General features: G+C 44.4%; 1 protein-coding gene across 1 annotated transcript in view; it reads right to left on the bottom strand.

Moving 5' to 3' along the window:
* DBN1 (drebrin 1) overlaps positions 1–16,002 on the bottom strand; it is a 58,108-nt gene extending 42,106 nt beyond the window's left edge. Inside the window, exon 1 of the mRNA XM_030212569.1 lies at positions 15,839–16,002. Within this exon, the coding sequence (XP_030068429.1) occupies positions 15,839–15,924 (86 nt within the window). The 5' untranslated portion in view covers positions 15,925–16,002. The remainder of the gene's footprint in view (positions 1–15,838) is intronic.
* Positions 16,003–22,184: the final 6,182 nt, after the last annotated feature.

Below are 22,184 nucleotides of genomic sequence, written 5' to 3'. Positions count from 1 at the left end.
TCAGTCACAGTTCTAGGTCTTAAATATGGATCCAAACCATCTGAAACATCAGTTTTACTTACTCCAGTAGAATGTCTGGTCCATCATCAGCCGTCTTATTGGCAACAGTAAATTTGTTTACTTTAATCATTTTGATATACCACATTTCATTTCAAAGAGGACAAAATCAAAACTGAAATGGACTAAGGCCAAGATGCAGAAAACTTAACGAGCCAGAAACAGGCTTTTTATACAGGTTCTAGGTGGTTTAGTGAGCACGGAGTTCAGTGAGACATGCGGGCTCTTTTTCTGTCATGGTAGCAGATAACAATAATTGTATGCAAAGTTATTTTAATTAGCTAATTACTATTCAAATGTGCATGCCGAGAGATGCACAGACGTTTTTCCTAACAATGCACAGAAATGACCGCCTACCTTTAGGATGAAATTTTTACGGGTGGTCAGGAGCTGTCGGTACTGCTGTTTCATTCCCATTACTGCTGAAATTCTACCCTTGGCTGCAGCTGCCTGGATGGCTGAGGAGAGCAGCAGCATCTCTAGAGCCTGCCCCCCCCCACTTGCCAAGCATGCACGAATGCAAGCAGCCTTTCACTCTCTCCTTCGCCTTGCTTCCCTCCCTGCCTGCTTGTAGAGTCAACACTGGCTCCCTGGCTGTACTGCTGACGAGGGGCATATTGGGCAGGTCTGGCTGTACATCCAGGAAAGCGAGTGCTGCTTACATTACTACTACAAATCATTTCTATAGCGCTAGAGGAGACAGCTGTGGCGGCGACAAAAAAATAAATAAAAGTTTGAAAACAAACAAAAAAAAAGTTACACACAACTTTCATACACACTGCTTATGTGTGTGTATGAAAGACGTCTGTAGCATGCACAGAGCAGCCATGCTTAGCAATTGGCTGCTCTGCGCATGCTCGGGTGACCGACTGGCTTCCCCCCTGCGAAAAGCTCATTTGCATCCCATTTCTTTTGAACATCGCTTGCTATTTCCAACTCGGTAATTCTTACCAATGTGGAGATTGCAATCAGTGCTTTACCGGAACTTTGGTGCACCTACCTCTAAGTCAAATTTTGTGTCCCAAAAATGTCACAGCAACAATAAAGAGAGGAAAAGGATTGGAACTAAATTGTCAAGTTTTACAAATGAAAAAAGGTTAATAGAGGAGTATCCCAGGGGTCTGTATTGGGACTTAAATTCATAAATGAACTGGAGAAAGGATTCATCAGTGCCACAAAATTATTCAAATGTGTTAAAACAATGGAGGATTGTGAAGATTTGTAGAAGGATCTTGTGAAACTAGGAGACCTGGCTGGGCATCTAAATGACAGATGAGGACACATACGAAGTGATGCACATAGAGAAACAATCCCAAGTACAGGTAGAAAATGCTGGGCTCTGAGTCAGGAATCACTGCCCAAAAAAAAAAAAAAAAAAAACCTTTTGAGATATTGATATACTGAACATGTAGTGGTCTTCAACTACCCAGTTAGGGAAATTTTGAAAAGGGATGGATAATGTCTCTGTATGGTGTATCGTTCTGGCCGTCCCATCTCAAAAAGGATAGAGCAATACAAGAAAAGGTTCTGAGAAGGGTGATTAAAATGATAAAAGGGGGTGTTTTTTAAGAAGAAAAACTAAGCAGGTTAGGGCTTTTCAGCTTGGAGAAAAAAAAACTGAGAGGGTGCAACAGAAGTATGTAAAATTTTGATTGGGTAGAATGGTTGAATAGGGCAGTGCTTATCAATCTTTCTATGGCTGTGACCCCATTTGACGGCCATAGAAGGTGTACAACCTCCCAGAGGCGATGGGCAATGAAGGGCCCACCCAGGTCACATCCTAAATATGGGATTCACAACCCCATTTGGGGTTATGAACCACAGTTTAGGAATCTCAGAAATAAAGGATGAATGTTTAACCTCAAACACAAAACACTCCATGGAAAGTAACAGCCAGCAAATTGAAAAATAAAATCATTAAAAAAAAATTTCATACAACATAATTACACTGTGGAATCTGCTGCTGGAGGACACGTCAATGTGACTAACATCGTGAGATTCAAGAGAGGCTACGACAAGCTCACAGAGGAAAAGTTCATAAAATGATCAACCAGTAGACTCGTGGAAGCCATTACTCATCCCTGGAAATGGGTTACAGGTCTGCTTTTAGGGATCTGCCAGGTACTTGTGACCTAGACAGGCCACAGTTAAGAGACAGGATGCTGGCTTGATGGACCATAGGAAGTTCAGTCACTAACACCTGCTCATTTTGTCTCCATGAGAGCCTGCACTTGTGTAGGATCATCTGCTTGGAAAGAATAAATGGGGCGAGAGTGCAAGAGATAAAAGGGGTAACGACGAGATAAAAGGAGGTAGAGCAGAGATGCTCCAGTGGTAGAGCAGCGAAGCACAGCATAGCCTGCACCTAAGCTCATGTGATGGATTTCCAATGCCAGAGAAGAAACCTATAAGAACGTGTTGTCATAGCAACAGCAAAATAATGCAAAAGAATCCTGGCCAGGGAATCCTTTAGAAAGAAGAACTTTAACACTGTGAGAATATCCTGATCTGGGGATCCTTTAGGAAGAGGAACTAGGCACATAACTTTTGGGCACTGCTGTTTGGTTGAGACCATAAAGGTACTGCTGGACTCTTGGGTGCATTTCTCATTCAGTTGGAGGCACTGTACCCTGACAGTTGGTGCATGTTAGTCTATAGCCCATCTCCTTGGGGCCAGCAGAGGCAGCAGTGAGCACTGCCAGTGCGGACCTCAGAGCAGAAGGGAGATCTGCACTGCCCTGTGCCCTGGTGGGTGGTGCCCGAGGAGGACTGAAGCAAGAGACTGCAGCATAATGGCACTGTCTGCTAAGAGAGCTGGGTCTCAAGCCACAACTGGAGGAGCAACAAGGGGATCAGTTTAACCACATCTGCCAGTATGAAGCAGGACTTTTAGACACTACCATCTGACACCAAAAGTCCAATGCCAATATGTTTGGGAGGAACCTAGTGTTAGAAGAAAGACCTATCTTGATCTGGGGATCCTCATCAGTGACAGGGCTCCTCCTGTAGTCATCTGTGCATAGTGGGGTGGGGGGGGGGGGAGAATTAAGTGATGGATAAAGGATGCCAAGTAACAGGAGGTTGGAGGAGAGCATTGGAATTAAGGACTGGAAATAGGTTTTGTTCTGAAACACGGCTTGATTTTGTTATAGAAATGGAAGCTTGCTGAGGTAACATGCAGTCGTCAGTTACCATGGTAACCATGTATAAATCGGCAGGGCGGCAGCTCTGAGCCCTCTTAGAACAGATCTGGTTCCAGGACAAAGGTTCAGAGCTGATATGAAGTCTAGGGAAGGGAATGCAAACCAGCTAACCCAGGCATCACAGGAGAGAGACACAGCAAGCCTTGAATTCTGTAATATTCACCGTCTTACAGCAGCAATTAAGCAAAGCACACAGAGTTTCCTGCTTCTATGACCAAATGGGCATTCATTTTAATAGGGTTAGTTATTGAACACCAAATTGACCTACTGTACCCTAACCAATGAATTAGCATGCGTTAAATCAATGTGACGAGTAGTTCTATAACTAGACACTCGCAGGATGTTTGAAGGGGGAGGGAGCAGGCAGGCCTTGGGTATGTGCGGATACTGAAGGTCCCATGCCCGCCAGCCTCGATAATTTTGGTGCTGTGCAGGTTGCAGTATTGCCACTCTAAGGGAGGGAGATAAAGTATTAAATGTGTCGAGGGGAGGGGGAGGAAGGTGGAGGCTCCCTCCCCTCCCTCCCCCCCCCCCCCCCCCCCCCCCCGTTCCGACACTTATGGATTAAACAAAAGCATTAATACAATCAATGAGATAAACCCGGAGATGGCAAACTGAATCCAGAATAATACAAATTAACACATTAGAACATTCAATTAAGAAATAGGATAATGCTGTTCATACAATACTATGAAACTTCTCAATACGTGGCCACAGAGGCAGGTGCAGTTGAGATATATAGAAGGACAAACTGGGCAGGACAAAGTCATTGGGAGAAATAGGTGAGTGGCTAAAATTGAAGGCAAATCATATGTACAGTTGAGTAAGATCTGAGGAACTGACCTAAGTTACAGGGTATGTGGCAAGCTAGTCCAGATGTGGAGTGCGAGGATAGTCAGTGGCCACATGTATGAAAGGCTTGGAGATGAGCCAGGCTTTCACCTGCTTCCTGAAGTACAGGTGATCTAAGTTAGGCTGGTGGATATCGTATCACATGATCTCTTTTGACCAGGGCATTTGCCCCAACCTAAAAGCAGCACAGTCTGCTGGCAGTCTTTGGGGCTGGTTCTTCATTTCTGTCCTTGTCCCCAGCATGTCTAACACCGGCCCTGCTTTTGACGAGGGTATATGAGAGGACGGGAATCATTACGTGTATGTAAAGGAATCAGAAGGCTGGAAAACTCAGGAATTCATTCTTGGGGCAATTCTCTTCTCGTACCCTTTCTTTTTTTTTTAAACCATTATCAGAATTAGAGATGTTTAAAGTTTTTTTTCTCCTCTGAAACACTTAAAGGCTCAATTTCAAAGCACATACATTTTCAAAGTTAAATAGGTTACTAACAGGCTTATTTTCAAAGCACTATAGGTTACTATGTAACTATGTAAGTCTATGTTCTTTGAAAATGAGCCTCTATATGTACTACTTTAAGCATCACATGTAAAAAGCTGACGTGTCAAAAACTGCCCTTGATCTAAAAGCACACCTTAGCGTTAAAACAGCTCACAAGTCTGGGTCCCACAAACTGAATGCCATCTGGGAAACGCCAAGAGCCTCTAAATACAGCACGTACAAGCCCAACAGCGGGAAACCTACTGAACACACAGAAAAGTCCCAGGAAAAAGCAACCAGCCATAGGGTTACTTTCAAGGTTTTTTGGATGGGTTTTCCACAGTACCTAACCTTACCATCCCTTACTCACCCATGCATCTGTTGCGATCTCTCAGCGATTACCGTCTAGTCTTGCCCAACCCTAAACAAGCCACTTTGGAATCTACCAGACACCGTGCCGTCTACTTTGCAGCCCCTTTCCACTGGAACTCTCTCTCTCTCGCATATGAACAGAATTGCCCTTTAAATTAAAACCAGCAATAACAGCCTGGCTGTTTCACCAAGTGTATAATCTCCCATAGAGTCGTCTGCTGCTAGTACCACAGTTCCCTGTGTGTTCCTTACCTTCCCTCCCTCTCTCATTCCCGCTTTACCTTTCTTTGTCCTCACCACAATCCCCTTCCTCCCCTACCCTTTACTCTGTCCCACTTGGGTTGTTTTGGTTTTTTTTTTTTTGCTTTTGTTGGAATGAATGTTTTTACTTTCCTTTCAAATACTGTAGTTCCTTTTCCTTTTTTCTGCCAGTATTATGTTTTATTTCTGTGGTAAACCGCTTAGGTGCACTGGTTAGTTGAGGCGGTAATTAACAAATTATTTTAAATAAATAACAAAGAACTATTGGGAATGATGGGAGGGAATGAGTTCTTCCCATGTTTTTATTTATCTTAGAGGAAGGGTCAGGAAATTATGTTAGATGTCAGCTCCTTACTCTGATGATGCGGTAAGTTATTTTCTAATGAAAGGGAGTCAGATTTGTGCACGTCTTCTACATTACCTACTTTAGGGATACCAGTCTAATAGACAGCAATGCCCAATACTGGACCCCACAGACAGCTGTGGAGAATATGGAGTGGGGGTGGGGGATTGCAACCCTCACAGAATGCAGCTGGTAATTAGTGTCTTTTGGAAAGGGAGAATCTGGTGAAAGAAGTTTGTTCTCTGCAGTGCTCTGGTTATTGAACAGGTTTTGCCTCAATTCATGTGAAATCTGTAGAAAACACTTTGATAATAAGAATGGAACCGACAACAGCTGCTCCCGGACCATCCAAAACTGAACTAATCAGAAGGCTTCTTCAAGGGTTTCCTCTGACTTCATGTTCCCTCGTATTAATATAAAAAGGAACAAGGAGGCACTGAAAAACTGAGACCTGTCTAGACCCCAGGGTCCTATTTTACAGGTCGTTGCTGCGACACCTCAAATAATATATTTTTCACTTTACCGTGACATCACTGGTTGCTAGACCGAAGGCATTTTCCACTGCGACTAGTATTAGAATTGAGATCACCAACTCATGACCAGATTTCCTCAAGATAATTTTTCAGTACAAAAGAAGTCAACAACTTTGACAGCCATATGTCAACTTACAAACCATGTTCCATAATGCAACAGACATATAAAAGATCTGAGATATTTCCATTTTAATATTCCATCTCCCCTCCCCCCTTACCCATTCTTAGAATCCAAGTATTACTTAAACCAGTGATGGGCAACCTTTTGAGCTTGGTGTGTCAAAATTCGCAAAAAAAACCGAGCATAACTCGAGTGGTGTGTCACTTCGAGAAAAATCTACTAGGACCGCCCCCGGGCTCCCCCTACCTGAGATCGCTGCCCACCCGAGGTCGCTGGGCCCCCCCCCCTCCACCTGCTACCGGGCCCAGAACTAACCTTAAAGCCTCCTTTCACGTCGCAGCAAGCAGCAGCAGGGCAGACCTCTCCTCCTTCCTTCTGTGCTCTGCCCTCACGGACGTTACGTCAGGCGAGGGCGGGACACGGAAGGAAGGAGTGGCCTGCCCTGCTGCTGCTTGCTGCGATGTAAAAGGAGGCTTTAAGGTTAGTTTCCGGGAGCGAGGACAGACCACACTGCGGCGGCGCCGCGTGTCATCAAAAATGGCTACGCGTGTCAGTGCTGACACGCGTGTCATAGGTTCGCCATCAGGGACTTAAACATTACTTCAATAAGTGGCTACAGAGAATATTCAAAAAGATCTATGGATAATCTGGGACCATACTATGAGCTGCTGGTGTCATTGATTTCCAAAAGGGTTCTCATATCTGTTGAAATTTCAACCCCCTTAGTTGTTACATAATCATTTGGGAATGCCAATGCTGTATAGAGGAGAAATCTGTTGTTATCCAAGAGAACAGTGTTACTAAAGTATGGAATTTTTAGCAATTACAATTGCACACTTCAGAAAACCCCAAACTCACTTAGAAACTGAAAAGGAGAGATATTGAACTTATACAATAAGATCTCCAGAGCAGCACAAATCCTGATAACCCACATGTGAAAAATTTGTACACATAGTTAGTAACAGAAAGTGGCAATAACAGGAAAAAGCCAGAACATATGCACTAACTTTTGTAGACTTATAAACATTCATAAGAATGGAGGTTTTTTTTTCTTTGACCAACAATTGGAAAGTGCCACATCGGGATCAGGTAACCAACAAGTCTGTAGTACTAATATTGTCCTGAGGTCTTTTTTCTCCACTTCTTTTATGCTGGATATATTTTTGTAAGTAAGGAGAACACCAAACATTGGAAACAGAAGACAGACAGGAAAGCAGACAAGAGAAACTGGGATCAACATAACGGAACATAAAACAGTCTAGAAAACAAAGGTAGAAAAAATGTTTCATTTTGAATTTATTAATTGAAATATGTTAGCTGTGGCAAATGTTCATTATAAATGTCTTTGTGTTGTATTCAGTAAAAAAATATAATAATTTATGTTTTTATTTCTCAGTAAATATTGAGTTTGATTTTCTTGGGGTTTGCAGTTAATTTTTGTTCTCTATTTTGTGACTGTGTTTTAAATATGACTGAGGTATAGTATTCTGTGTTGAGATCTGTAGAGTTCCCACTAGTTCTGTTTTACCTGTAGTAGGTGTATTGGTGTTTTAGGGCACACTAATATTTGTAGAGCTGCCTGCTCTAGCTGCTCTAGCTGTTTGAATCAAAGGATTAGTGCTACTATGAATGATATGTTTGCTACTTGTGTGTTGAATTTGGATTTTTTTTTCAGGCTTTGTATTTCACAATGTGCCTGGTAGTGGAGAGATTTGTGTTGCTAATGCTCAGACACTGTTACACAGATCTTATATTCCACCAATAACATATTCTGGTTCATTGTGGATAACAATGAAAAAGAAGACTGGCAAAACAAGCCAGGAAATAACAAGAACTACAATAAACAGTAACAGCATAATATAACTCTATAAATCCATAAAAATCAGCAGCTTAATTATCAGCAGCTTTATATTTAGAAAATAGGAAAGTTTTCAATGATTTATGAAATAACCCAGAGTCAGTAAGTGTGAAGAATTCCATACCAATCCCGCTTGATACTGAATGGAAGAATCAAAACTGTTTTTGATTTTATCTGACTCACAGAAGGAAAGCACAATATAAATTGGTTTTGAGTTCTACCCGCAACAGGATTGTGTAACAGAATAGCCAAATGGTTGTGCCATTCCATACATGAGATTAAAAATCATTGTGCACAATTTAAACTGCACTCCAGCCAGAACAATTCCTTAAACAAACGGAAGACTGGTAGACTCAAATCTACCAGCTGAACATATTAGTCTGGTTGCCATGTACTGAACTAGTTGTACACGTTTAATCAATGATTTTGACCCACCATTATATACTACATTGCAGTAAACGAGTCTTGACAAAATGATTGATCTAATATTCAGAATTTTCCAGGTTCGAAATAACCACAAATTGACCTAAGCTTTCTTCTTATTAACAATCCATTTAATTCTACACCCAAATTCTCAAACACAACTCAAAATGAAAAAGGTTATTATCAGTAGAAAACTGTTGGTGGTACAGAGAAGGGTCCAACTGATCAATCCATAGAAACGAGTGGGTATAGGAACTTCAATCTATGAGACGTGATCCAATTCTCAATTAAGTTGGTACATCGAACAATATCATGCAAAACAGTAGGCCGATCACTAGTTACGGGCAATAGAATGGAATATCATCTGCATATATGAAAAAAAAATCTATTAAGTTTTTCTAATACTCTGCCTAAAGGTTCAAGTAGTAGATTGAATAATAAAGGCGACAATTGGGAGTCTTGCAGCACCCCTACTACTACTAATTATCATTTCTATAGCGCTACTAGATGTACGCAGTGCTGTACACATTATATGCAGGTACTTTCTCTGTCCCTACAGGGCTCACAATCTAAGTCTGGCACCTGGGGCAATGGAGGGTTAAGTGATTTGCCCAGTGTCACAAGGAGCTGCAGTGGGAATCGAACCCAGTAGCCCAAGATCAAAGTCCGCTGCACTAAACCACTAGGCTACTCCTCCAGTCAGACCCCTGCAGCCTAGACGCAAACTGTTCGAAAGAGAGGTTTAAAAAAAGCCCTGAAACCAATTCAAAACAGCTTCACTTATGCCAATGTTGTTTAATCTTGTTGACATGATCAAACGCACATAGCAAATCAAAATGGACTATGATCATATTTGTACTGCGGCTCAATAAACTCCTCCTGTGAGACAAAACAGCTGTTATAACAGTCTCAGTGCCGTAGTTCTTTCTAAAACTAAACTGATGGATGTAGTACATTACTCTCCTCCAAGGATGTTTTTTTTTATGGTGACTTCCATAGAGAAATCTTCTAGTTCTGATCTGTACTTGTTGTGGGGAGGTTGAGTTTTTGTGGATGCAGAGTATGTTTACATTTAACTCATAATTACTGCTATAATGTGTCTCAACAAAGGTCTGTGAGGGTCATTAATGTAGTGTGTCACATGCAGCATTGTCCATCAGGTGTGTCCTGACTGAAAAAAACAGATTGATAGTCATTGCCCTCAGCAGCATTTAGCAAGCAAAACATGAGGATCTTTCCAAATGTTTACCCCAGATGCACTGCTAGAAAATCTCACTCACTGGCCTTCAATTTCAGTCCATTGTGATGGTGAATCTCACTCTTTGGGATGAACCACCCTTAGCATCTCCGATTTCGGAGGGAAAAGGGGCACACAGGTGCCTCTCCTCCTGCCCACCAAAATGTGTGCCAGCTGATCCCACTGCAGAGTGAGAAGCTCCTTTCTTCACTCCAGTTACTATGGCTGCCAGCACCGCATATCTGCCAAAATCAGAGAATCTACTTCCTGCTTTCAACTCTTACATAGTTCCATTAGCCAGAGCGGCTGGAGTGAAGAAAGTAAAGAGCTGCATGGGAATGGGGAGTGCAGGAATCATGCAGAACCTGAAGGATTCCCGCAGAGATGGAAGAAGATCCACAGGATTCCCATAGGGATGGAAGAAGTTGCCATGGGATTCCCGCGAGAGTGTAGTCAAAATCTATGGTGACGCCAGAATTAGGCTTGGAAAGTATGGAGAGAAGCAGTTGGGACACTATAATGAGGCTTGGAACATTCTAGTTGAATGTGGTTGAATGGTAAATACCATCCAAAAAAACACGGGAGGCTGTTGGGGTTGGGAGGAAACAGAGGGCTGTGAGCAAGTAAATAACAGTGTCCACTCATGTGGGGATGGAATGGATCTTAGCAGGTACAGGTAGGTATGGGTTAGATTCCATTGGGGATGGGGGGGGGGGGGGAGATGGGTGAAATTTCTGTCCCCGTGCAACTCTCTAGAAGAAAGGAGTGCCTCACTCTATAGCAGATATAATGGCTCTGGGCAGGTAGGAGAAGGGGGGTGATGAGACCAGTCTGATGCTTGGGATGGAAAAAGGAGGCAGGTGGGAGACAGGAGCTGGGGCTTGGAGATGGGTCTGATACTGGGATGGGAGGAAGGTTTTGGTGGTGGGAGAAGGAAGAGAAGGACAGATGTTGGGGGAGAAGAGAGAAACATGGGCATATGCAGGGGAAGGTGAAACTAGAGGAACACAGAGATGGATGCTGGGGATAAGCAGGAGGAAAGACAGAGTAAATAAATATTGGAGGAGGAGTTAAGTGAGTGGATGCTGGAAAAGGAGAGAAGAAAGTGTAGGAGAAGAGACAGGGACAATAGCTGCTGGGGAAAGGAGAAAAAACAAAGGGCTATGAAGAGTGTGAGAGACAAAAGATAACATAGGTAACAGGTAAAAGTAGGAATGTAAAACATAAGAAGAGGAGGAGATGATTAACAGGGAAGGAGCTGGGGTGGGTGAAAGCATGACAGAACAAGAGCGATGGGGGCAATATCGGACAGGGAAGGAGAGAGGGGGAAGAGATGCTAGATATAGGGAAGCGAGAAAGGGGAATAGCATTACTACAAGACTGGAAAATGAGAGAAAGAGAGATGGGCAGTGGGATGACGGAAAGAGATGAAAAGATGAATAGTGCCGAGGTGGTCAGAGGACATATTCAGCACCACTATCCACTTAGTGGGCATTTCAATTGAAAGAAAGCTCTGAAACGAGTGGGTATAGGATACAGGTGACAGAGAATAGACTCAGAAGTAACCTGAAGAAATTCTTCTTCTCAGAAAGGGTGGTGAATTTGTGGAACAGCCTACTGGTGGAAGTGGTGGAGAAGAAGTCAGTAACCAAATTCAAGAGAGCTTGGGACAAGTACATAGGATCTCTATGGGAGCGATAGGGAGAACAGATGGCATGGATGGGCAGACTGGATATGGTCTTTATCTGCCTACATTTTTCTATGTTAAACAGCAGAAGTATGATATTTACACAGAGCCCTAAATGAAGGTATGGTGTGGTAGTCTGGGCAGGTTAGTGGGCGTGTCAGTCTTCATCTGCTTATCATCTACTTTGATCTTTTAACATTTCATGTTAAGTGCAGTGGTATAACTGCTTTAGGGCTCTAAGAAAGTCTGCGGATCTCTCACGGTGATGGATCTTGATCATGTCTGAGAGAGATATGAGAGGAGTGTTGTCAGGTGGATGACAAGGGCAAGAGAGGAGATGGGTTTCGTTTGGAAATTTTACATTTACCAAAAGTGGATGAATCTCAACTAAGCAGACTGGATGGGCCAGTGTTGTCTTCACCTGCTGCCACAGACGCTAGCACGCCCATGGCCAGTAAATAGGAAGATGCTAGCTCTGTGGTTGCTCATCCAGGAAGACGCTAGCTTTGTGGGTGCTTATCCAGGGTCAGTAGTTAGGAAGACGCTAGCTTTGTGGGTGCTTATCCAGGGTCAGTAGTTAGGAAGATGCTAGCTCTGTGGGTGCTTGTCCAGGGTCAGTAGTTAGGAAGACGCTAGCTCTGTGGGTGCTTGTCCAGGGTCAGTAATTAGGAAGACGCTAGTTCTGTGGTTGCTCATCCAGGGTCAGTAGCTAAGAAGACGCTAGCTCTGTGGGTTCTTGCCCATGGCCAGTAATTAGGAAGATGTTAGCTCTGTGGGTGCTTGTCCAGGGTCAGTAATTAGGAACATATTAGTTCTGTGGTTGCTCGTCCAGGGTCAGTAGTTAGGAAGACGCTAGCTCTGTGGGTGATTGTCCACGGGCAGTAGAAGTATACATGCCCAAAAAAATGAAGCATGCATGGGTACCAGTGTCAGCAACTTATGAAGGTGCTACCAACAGCCAAGCTGAGCTGTAGAGTTCTGGGCACTGTCAAGGACATGGTCTTTAGCTGGTGAGGCCTGGTGATCCCTGCCAGAGCAGGTAATTATACTTTTTATTTTTTTAAGTTGACTGGGGGAAAACAGCAGAAAGGGTGGGAAGGTCCGAAAGGGAGAGGCAGAGAGGATATTTCATGCCCACCTAAAATCTGTCTGGCCACACTACTGCAATCATCCTGCGGCATCAGTAACTACTGGATCTTAAGGGTAGGGTTGGAGCTTGACTTGTTTGGCACCTCTAACCAAAAAGATGTTTTACTGCCCTAAGCCTGGGTAACAGATGGCATTCCACAGGGCTGGGAAAACCTGGATGCATAAAATTTGCTGTATGTTGCTTGCCAGAGAAGTATCATTCATTCATTTAAAATGTTTGTAGACAACTGTATCTCAAACCAGAAAACAATCAACATACAAGATTTTTAAAAAATAACTAATAAAATCACAAGAAAACCTAAAAAGAACTTACAATAGAATAACACAATAACTGATGTCTGAGGTCTATCTCAGGATAAGAAGCAGGGTCCAATCTAAGATGTAAACCCTACAACCATCCCCTACCCCTAGGCCCTGCACTACTGTGCCAGAGCAAGAATTGTTGACGGCAGGAATGAGGAAAGTGTTCTGAGAAGAGGAGAGTGATTGGAAGGAGTGGAAAAAGGAGGAGAGCATACCTGGAGGAGAAAATGAGGCGAGGAGAGGAGAGAGAAAAAAAAAGGCTAAATAGTAAAATAAAGAGAAAATAAGCAAAACTGATGTTTCCATTGAGGCATAGCAAGCACATATCCTTCTGCCTGTCTGAAAAGCAGCTATGCATACACTTCCCCCCTCCAAAGACAAGGCATACTGAACCACCCTCCAAGTGCTGTGAAAACCACAGGTATACTGCAACCCTCCAGCACACTCCTACCTCTCAGACTGGGGTCAGGGGGCAGCAGATATGAACTGGGTTTTCCTCTATGATTTTGTTGTGAACTTTTTATTTGTTTTAATGGTCTACTTGTACTATCGATTTCTCTGAAGAGCAGTACAGTAAATAAACATACACTAACCTCTCTCCCCAGAAAATGCCACAACTCCCCCTAAGACTGGGGGATGGTATGTTATGGCCCCCAGGACAGGGTAATGGAGGACAGAGTACTGGCTAGTGGATCGAACCACTGCACATTACGTCACAGAGAATGGATTAAATAAACAAAACATTAGCCTCATCTACAAAACATTCCAACAAGACTGTAGCCAATCTTCCCTCCCCTCTCGTCTGCCACATCCTCCCGTCTCTCACATTTCAAGTTTGGCAGAATTCTCCCCACCATCACCCTGGTCTCTCCTTCTCTCGTACATCTGTCACTGAATTTCTGGTTCTTTCCCTGCTTCCTCCCCCCACCCTCAACTCCCTGGTGAAAGCATCTCTCGCCCACACTTCCCTCCCAGCTCTAAATTCTGCTGTTCACTGTAGAATCTGGCAAAGACCAACCTTCAGGAAAACAGCATTATCCTCCATCCTTCCCCAGCAGGGACAGTGCAACACAAAAATATCCCTCTAAGCGTCCCAATCCCAGCTGCAGTGTCCTCTCTACATGTGTCCTTCCCCCATCCCCAGGGCACACTGTCCACCTCTGACCTCCACTACTTCAGAATCCAATGGCCAACAGCAGACATGTACAAACTCCCCTTTCACATGTTCCCAATGTCCATCTATCCCTGCCTCACTCCTCGCAGCTCCTATCTCCCATATCCCTCTATCCCCTCCCTGGGTCCGGCACCTCTGCTTGTTACTCCTCTCCAATGCCTTCATAGGCCCAGTCTCATCTCTGCTTCTGCCCTTTTCCACCTATCCCATTGCTATCACACCCCCCCTCCCCGTCACCTCTGCTTTTCATCCCCCAACTGTTCCATCCTGTAGGTCACCTGATTCTCCAACTCACTCTACACCCCCCCACCTATGATGCCAGCCCAGGAGTGACCTCCTATCCTAACCCCCAGCCACTGCTCAAAGAAAAAGGTCTTACAAGGAAATTCAAAGACAAAGTAATGGAGCAGGGATTGTTACAATAACTGGTTACTCTGGGACTTTAAACATATGCAAATCACCATATAATACACCCAGGTAGAGCCAAACCAAATAGTATTAGTAAGTATTAGCGAGACCCACACTGAGGGTCTCATTTTCAAAGCACTTAGACATACAAAGTACCATAGTAACCTGTGTACTTTGTGTGTCTAAGTGCTTTGAAAATGAGCCCCTAAATCTACCAGGAACCAAAACCACAAATTAACACTACTAACTACTCCATTTAGGAAAATTATTTCAGGAACCAGATTTCAGGACAGATGGATAGGAGAAAGGTCACAGAGTCTGGCCATTTCTCGGTTTTTAAATAATTTCATTCTCAGTCATGCAGTGTGCCCAGGAGTGAGGGGGGGGGGGCACCTAATGTGAGTTTCAGAAGGATGAACAGCCACACCTATCACCTTGGTAGGGAGGAGAAGGGTACCTGGTGTTGGCCAGGGAGTGAAGGTACTGAGTGGACAGAGATCTCTCAGTTCTTGTGGAGGTACTTGATATGAGCACTGGAGGCTGGGGGGGGGGGGGGGTATCCGATATGAGCACTGGAGGCTGGGGTGGGGGTATCCGATATGAGCACTGGAGGCTGGGGGGGGGGTATCCGATATGAGCACTGGAGGCTTGGGGGGGGTATCCTATATGACCATTAGTGGGCTGAGCAGCCACAGACCTCTCACATCTAGGGCTGCGTACCAGGTGGGTGGGGGGCTAAACGTGCACCTTCTGGGGGCACCTGATGTGAGCAAACACCTGCAAAGGAAGGGGTACCTGATATGAGCTGGGGGGGGGGGGGGCTGGACAGGTAGAGGCCTCTCAGCCCTGGAACAGGGATTAGATCGGAATCCCGTCATTTCGTGGGCCCAGCACTGATTTTGATCAAGGACACAAAGCGGAGCCCGACTGGAGGTTCCGTCTGGCTGCAAACGAGAGAGCGGCCACAGTACAAAGGATGCCTCCCTTCTCTCTCTCTTCCCCCCCCCCCCCCCCCAAGCTGCATCTCTCCGTATCCACCCAAAGGCCGAGAGGTTGCAGCATCCAGCGCCCCCTCCCCTGCTAGCTCAGCTAAACCCCCGACTCCCGAGCTAATGGGGAAAAAGAAATGCGGAAAGGTAGGAATGAGGAAACGGATGGGGAGAGGGGAAGAAACGGGGGAAATGTGGGGAGGGGTACACGATGAAGGAAGAGATTTCAGGGATATTAATGGAAGAAGGAATTGTGGGGAGGGGGCAGGGATCGGGGAGAGGGATACGGATGGAATACAGGGAGGGTGGAGGCGGAGATGGATAGGGGGGGGAGTGGGGTGGGGGCGCTCCGCAGCACAAAGAAAAGAGGGGCGAGGTAGCGACTCTCACCAGTTCGTGGCGCTCTCTTCCCGGATCACATCCTCGTAGGCGGCCAGCAGGACCAGCCGGTGCGCGCTGAAACTGACAGTGGCCATAGCGGGCGGCGGCTGCCTAGCTCCGAGTTGCGGGAAAGATGCGGGGAGACCGGGAGGACTCGGGGCGGAGCCAGGGAGACCGAGGGGCGGAGCTAGGAGAGGCTAGCGGAGGGGCGCAGCTAGGGAGAAACCGAGAGAGGGGCGGAGTCATGGAGACTAAAGGCGGAGAGAATGGGAGGGGCGGAGCCACATCGAGGGCGGCGGGGGGGAGCCATAGGAGGGGGCGGAGGCTAGGAAGCACCAGTGAGAGAAGAAGGGGTAGAATGAGAGACTGACCGACGAGGAGGGCGGAGCTAAAAAAAAAAGACCAAAGGGAACAAAAAGGAGGAGGGGGTGGAGCCAAGGAGATCTGAAGCGGAGTGGAGTCAGGGGCGGAGCCAAAAAAGACCAAAGGGAGCAAAAAAGAGGAGGGGGTGGCGCCAAGGGAGATCTGAAAAGAGCGGGGTGGAGTCAGGGGCGGAGTTACAGGTACCGAGTGACTAGAGGATGCAAGCGCAGTTTGAAAATAAGCGGTTTGGCTGCGGGGTGGGGTCTTACACGAATATCTGTACATAGGACTGAAAATGACACGGCTGAAAATCCTGTAACCTGAGAGATTATGATTTTGTCAGACTCCAGTGGGTTCAAATCTGATAGTGTCCTTTGTGAAAGATGAGAAAATGTAGTAGGATCATCGCCTAAATTCTGTCTCGAATCGTTAAGACAAACAATCTCTCTGCATATATAAAATAGTCAAGTGACAACAATTTGTTCACGGATTTCCTACATAGCTTCAAGTTCAGGAGCTTGTCTGCATGAAAGGGACGAGGTAATCATCTCTCCCCTTCCCATATTCATTCCCCTTGCTGCCAAAAACAATCTCTCTATAGCAGGAAAAAGGAAACAAGCCACAGGGAAAAGCCAAGGCCAGTGGAAGCCGAAGGCACCCAGGAAAAATCAAGCAAAAATCATTGTGGGTGCTAAACCCATTGGAAATGGCAAGGAGTTTGTTTGATAGTGAGGGTCTAAAAGCACCCACAGCATCTCAGAGCTGACTCCCTATATCAAACATCTTAAATTACTCTGGACCCCAGGACACCTTTTTGACTGGAAGGAGCAAGCAAACCAATCTCCAACTCTTCAGTTGCCAAAATGGCAGGGTCAGAACCCTAATGACCCATTGCATTCCACTACCTATGGTTTGGGGTGATTTTATATCTGAGGTACTTGTAAATAGGACGTGCATGCTTTCAGCCTGCACATGTGCCTGCTCTGAAAATTGCCACACAGTAATTAAGTGTTCTGGTGTCCTGACCTGGGGAAGGAGGCTTTGCTTCCGAAAGCAGGTCAAAAAAATGTGTTGAGCGAGTCCCATATGAAGGCTGCATTTTGTTTTCCATTTTTTTGTTTTAATTTTTATATATTACCCTTGGTCACTCTGAGTTAATTTACATTCATCTGTGTGTACTTTGTAGTCGGTTCAGGTAAAGTTAGGCTGTAGACCGTAACTTTGTGCATGTCAGATGTAAAATTTGATAAACCCCCTACTTCCCCCCCAGAAGGGGCTTTTGTAATTATATATTTTATTACATGTCTCCACATTGCCTTTGGAAGTAGGTGATTTATAAAATAACCCTCCATGTACCCTTTAATGTTGTCTATAGTTTCATAGGTGCCCCCATTTTTTTTGTTACATTTGTACCCCGTGCTTTCCCCCTCATGGCAGGCTCAATGCGGCTTACATGGGGCAATGGAGGGTTAAATGACTTGCCCAGAGTCACAAGGAGCTGCCTGTGCCTGAAGTGGGAATTGAACTCAGTTTCCCCAGGACCAAAGTCCACCACCCTAACCACTAGGCCACTCCATTTATGGATGTAGTGGGTCTGAGTAAAACCCCTTTATTTGTGTCCAAAGAGGGTTCATTTACATTGTTTGGCATCCCAGTCATTTTAAAGTGTTGCACTATGGGGCTCATTTTCAAAGCACTTAGCCCTTTTACAAAGCTGCGTAAGCATCTGCGCCTGCCAAAATGGAGTTACTGCCCGACTACCACGTGGTTCTTGCGGTAATTTAATTTTTGGTGCGCGCCTGAAAAATATTTTTTCCCGCATGAGTTACAGCTAGGTCAATGGTTGGCAGTAAGGTTTCAGACTCAAAATGGACACGAGACAATTTTCTTTTTGATGCACATCCATTTTCAGGAAAAATTTTAAAAAGGCCTTTTTTTACAGGCGCGCTAAAAATTGATGGGCGTGCACCCAAAACCCGCGCCCACACAACCACAAGCTATTTTTCAGCACGCCTTTGTAAAATGACCCCTTAGACTTAAAAGTTACATATGTAAGTTTGCATTATGTTTTGTATCAGTTTTTGCTTCTCTTTAGATGTGCCACTGCATTTTTCTCACCATAAATACCTGTTTAATCTCCTCGTCTGCTTGCTGTTACTATTGCTACTTTATGTTCAAACATTTTGGAATTTTTCATCAGCTTCTTTATCTGCTTTACTGGATTTGTATTTTCTAATTTAATAACTTTAACTGGAGTTCTCAAATGTGTTTTTCTTTCTTGTATTGTTAAGTGGATAGCAGCTCTTGCTCATCCTTTATTGCGGACCGTACTTAGTAACATTGTAGTCTGACAGGAAGGTGGTTAGAGTTGTAAACAGTGGGGCTGTGCATTTGTTACACACCTTATAAATTTAGCAGATGTTAAGACACATTAATTTGTAGGTTATGTCGATTAGCATGCATTCAAATTTTATACCATGTATTAAAAGTATTGTTAAATGTGTGAAATGTACTGAAAAAAGTCAGTAATTTGGGGAGGGGGGAAGCTTAAACCAAAAATGTTGCTGTATACATATCTAGTAATTGCCCCCCCCCCTTTTTTTTTTTTGAGGATATAAGAGATCTTATATAAGAGATCTTACCGTTCAGTGAATCCAGACTGCCCCAATTTGACTGCCCCTATCGGACCGACCGTTCACTTGTCTATTAGATCGTAAGCTCTTTGAGCAGGGACTGTCTCTCTTTGTTAAATTGTACAGCGCTGCGTAACCCTAGTAGCGCTCTAGAAATGTTAAGTAGTAGTAGTATCTATGTAGTGTTCTGTGCCAATGCTTGGTTTCCACCCTTTTGCCTTTTAGGGATCATCTGTGAATATCCCACAACTTTAAAAAAAATTCCAACACTGTTGTATTTACCATCAGGAGGGCATTCCAAGCAGTTCCCTTATTTCCCCAAGTCTTCCTCCCTACATGTCGTCTAGTTCTACGACACCCTTTCCTTTGCAAAAGGTTTGTTTATTATTATCTTTCCAATATTTAGATATCTGTGTCATATCTCCCCTCTCCTTCCTCTCCTCTAGGGGGCTACAACTCCTCCTTCAGCAATTTCACCATTTTGCTTAAGTCAGCGTGTTTGAAGTCCAGGATTTGTTTGGTGTGACTGGACTTCACCTTAGCTTTCGTATGAAACCACAGACTGTAACACTGTGTGATGATCACTCCTGCTCAAGTGGGACCCCAACGAGATACGAGACACATGTTCGTGAGTACTAGATCCAGTGTCAACGCTCCCCTAGTGGGTTCTGCCACCATTCACTATCTCCAGATTTGTAGATGAGATTCTCTAGCCCACATCCGATAGATTGAAGTCACCCAGTATTATCACCGCTCCCTTCACTCCCGCTTTCATCATTGGTCAGATCCCTCTCCAGCTCTTTTGTTTGAGTTGGAGGTCTGTAGACTACCTGTGAGGATGGAAGGGCCATCATCTCTTTCAAAGACTTTCCACAGCAATCTCATCTTTCCTTCATCTGCTTTAATATTGTTTTTTTTTTTTTTACATAGAGAGTCACTCCTCTCCTTTTCTGCTGTCTCTGTCTTTCCCAGGTTCTAGCCAGATATGATATTCCATTGAACCATAATGCCCACAATGTCTGTTTGCACCATCAGGCAACAGGATTCCTGATCTGGAAGCCCTGTCAGCTTTTGAGCTCATAGCCTTCCAGATCTTTTTGGACAGCCTGCTTGCATTTTGTATATTTTGAATTATGAATATTTATAAAAGGTGCACCACTGGGTTGAAGCTCTGCCAGGAACAACTGCTTTAACCTTGTTAATTCAAAACTTGTGTTTGAATTGGAAAGAAGTAAAACATCTGTCTTACTTTTCTTTTTGCTTACTCAAACGCTTGCTTGATTTTCTAACATTATCTGTATTTATTATGTGTAATCTCAGAGATGTGATGTCACATCGTTGTGGAGGTGTTAATTTTCACTGTCTGTGGCTCTCTTTGGCATTTGGAATCTCTTCTTCGGTGGGGTCACATTTTCAGTTGTGACTGAAAATGCTCAGGCATTTTCAGCCGGAACCCGAATTTTGGGTCGGTTTTGGTTCTGGATCCGAAAACAAAATGTGGTTGGCTTCTATCTGCTATATGCCGAAAGCTGTCCTTAGGCAGAAAAGCTGAAAGCAGTGCTATCAGGATGGACCTCATTCAGTAGGAAATCCAAATTCTTCCTGTACCTTTCAGCGTAGCTGCTTTAAAACTCCACTCAAATTTTACTCAGCCAAAAGCCCAGGAGAGCCCAGAGCCCGATCCATGTTGTGAGGGGGGACAGGATTTGCAGCCTTAAAACTCAGCCATCACAGCAAAGAGTTCAGCCCCTCTGTGCAATGGCTTGTATAACATGTTAGGCACACCAGAGTACTTCAGCATTGCTGGACTAGCAAATAGATAAAAGTCACATTTTAAAAAGGAGGTGTGGGCCATTGTCTGCCTTTCTGGTAATTAACTTAAGACTGAGTAGAAAGGAGACGCGATAAGTGTGAATGAAACTGTTTTCTGATTTTTACACCTCATGAAAAAGTAGTGCTAAAAATAGACAAATTGACGGTGAAGCAATTAACAGCTTACAAAAGATTAATGTCTGTGATTGGTCCGAATGTACCAATGTGCACGGCTTGATGTGTCTCTGGATCCTCTGGCGTAACTTTCATAACAGGACACTGATGTGGAGAGTCTAAAAATGTGTCATAGAGGCAGCAGAGGTGCCTTAAGTATCTTTATGACACTCAGTACCGCACAAATTCTCATCTGTTACAAAAGAAGCTGTGAATATATGTATATGTGATGCACATGTGACACGTACGATATCAAATATGCATGTGCATCGCAACTCTGCACTGGCAAAGCCTACAGGAATGCCCAGGTGCACTCCTGTGGTGCACCTGCTTTACACCTGTGTGCATTTCCTAATCTGTAAAAGTGCTTCACACGCAGAAGAAGTTTTAATGAGAGGCTGCCGCAGCTCTTTGTGTTCCCCAGGCAGGAAAGAACACGGACAGTTCCTGCACATAATAATATTAAATCCCATTACCCTTTAAGTGTATTGTGTAAGATGCACAGAAATGCTCACAAGGGATAATTTTATGATTAACCATTTTCAGTTACACACCTCTTGTATGTGCACAGAGAAGTTCCACTTATGTGTGTTTCTAGAAGGGGGCATGTAAATAACTGGGTGTGGCTCCCAGTTACACACACACCGTTCAAAATACTGTCCATTATAAAACGCCTTTGCTGCATTTACATGCCTGTGGTTAAACCACCTGTATGGCTGGTGTAACTGGCAATGGTTCTATAATGGTGCCTTGGTGCTCAGGGAACCCCGTATGCCGAACATCCAGTTCTCAAAATACCCCGTGTCTTGCACTGCAACAAAACAGCGCACAGGGACACCCCAAGGCTCCTCTTGGTCTCTGCCCTGCCTCTCTTCTTGCTGCAGTATCACAGGTCCCACTTTATCACTGGCATTGCCTTCTGGCAGCTGGGGGGGGGGGGGGGGCTCTCTTGAATTTTTAGTCCATCTCCACCGAGAGGCTGTGCCATACTTCCACCACCTGTTCTTTGCTGAAATGTTGCTTTTTGAATATTTCCGAATCTACCCACCTCTTGTCTCTTACAACCAGTCCTTCTTCTAGAACTTTCCTTGACCATAAAACCACCTCTGGTGAATTAGTTAGACCTTAGACATATTTCAGTGCTGCTTTCCTCTTAGAATGTGTAGATTCAAGTAGTGTATATGGCACAATGCAACATTGTATCTTTCTGAACTGGACTCAGTTTACAAGGGAGGTCTGACCAGTGATTTGCACAGAAGCATTACCTTTTTTTTTTTTTACCTCACCACACACAAATAAGTAATTGGTTAGGAGAGACCTTGCTGCTTCTTCCCGGAGTTGGATATATCTGGAGATCCCAGTATAACCTTGTC

Source organism: Microcaecilia unicolor, chromosome 8 (assembly GCF_901765095.1).
Source record: "Microcaecilia unicolor chromosome 8, aMicUni1.1, whole genome shotgun sequence".
NCBI lineage: Eukaryota > Metazoa > Chordata > Amphibia > Gymnophiona > Siphonopidae > Microcaecilia > Microcaecilia unicolor.
The sequence above is the reverse complement of the archived record's forward strand: the minus strand, read 5'-3'. Positions and strand labels throughout refer to the sequence as shown.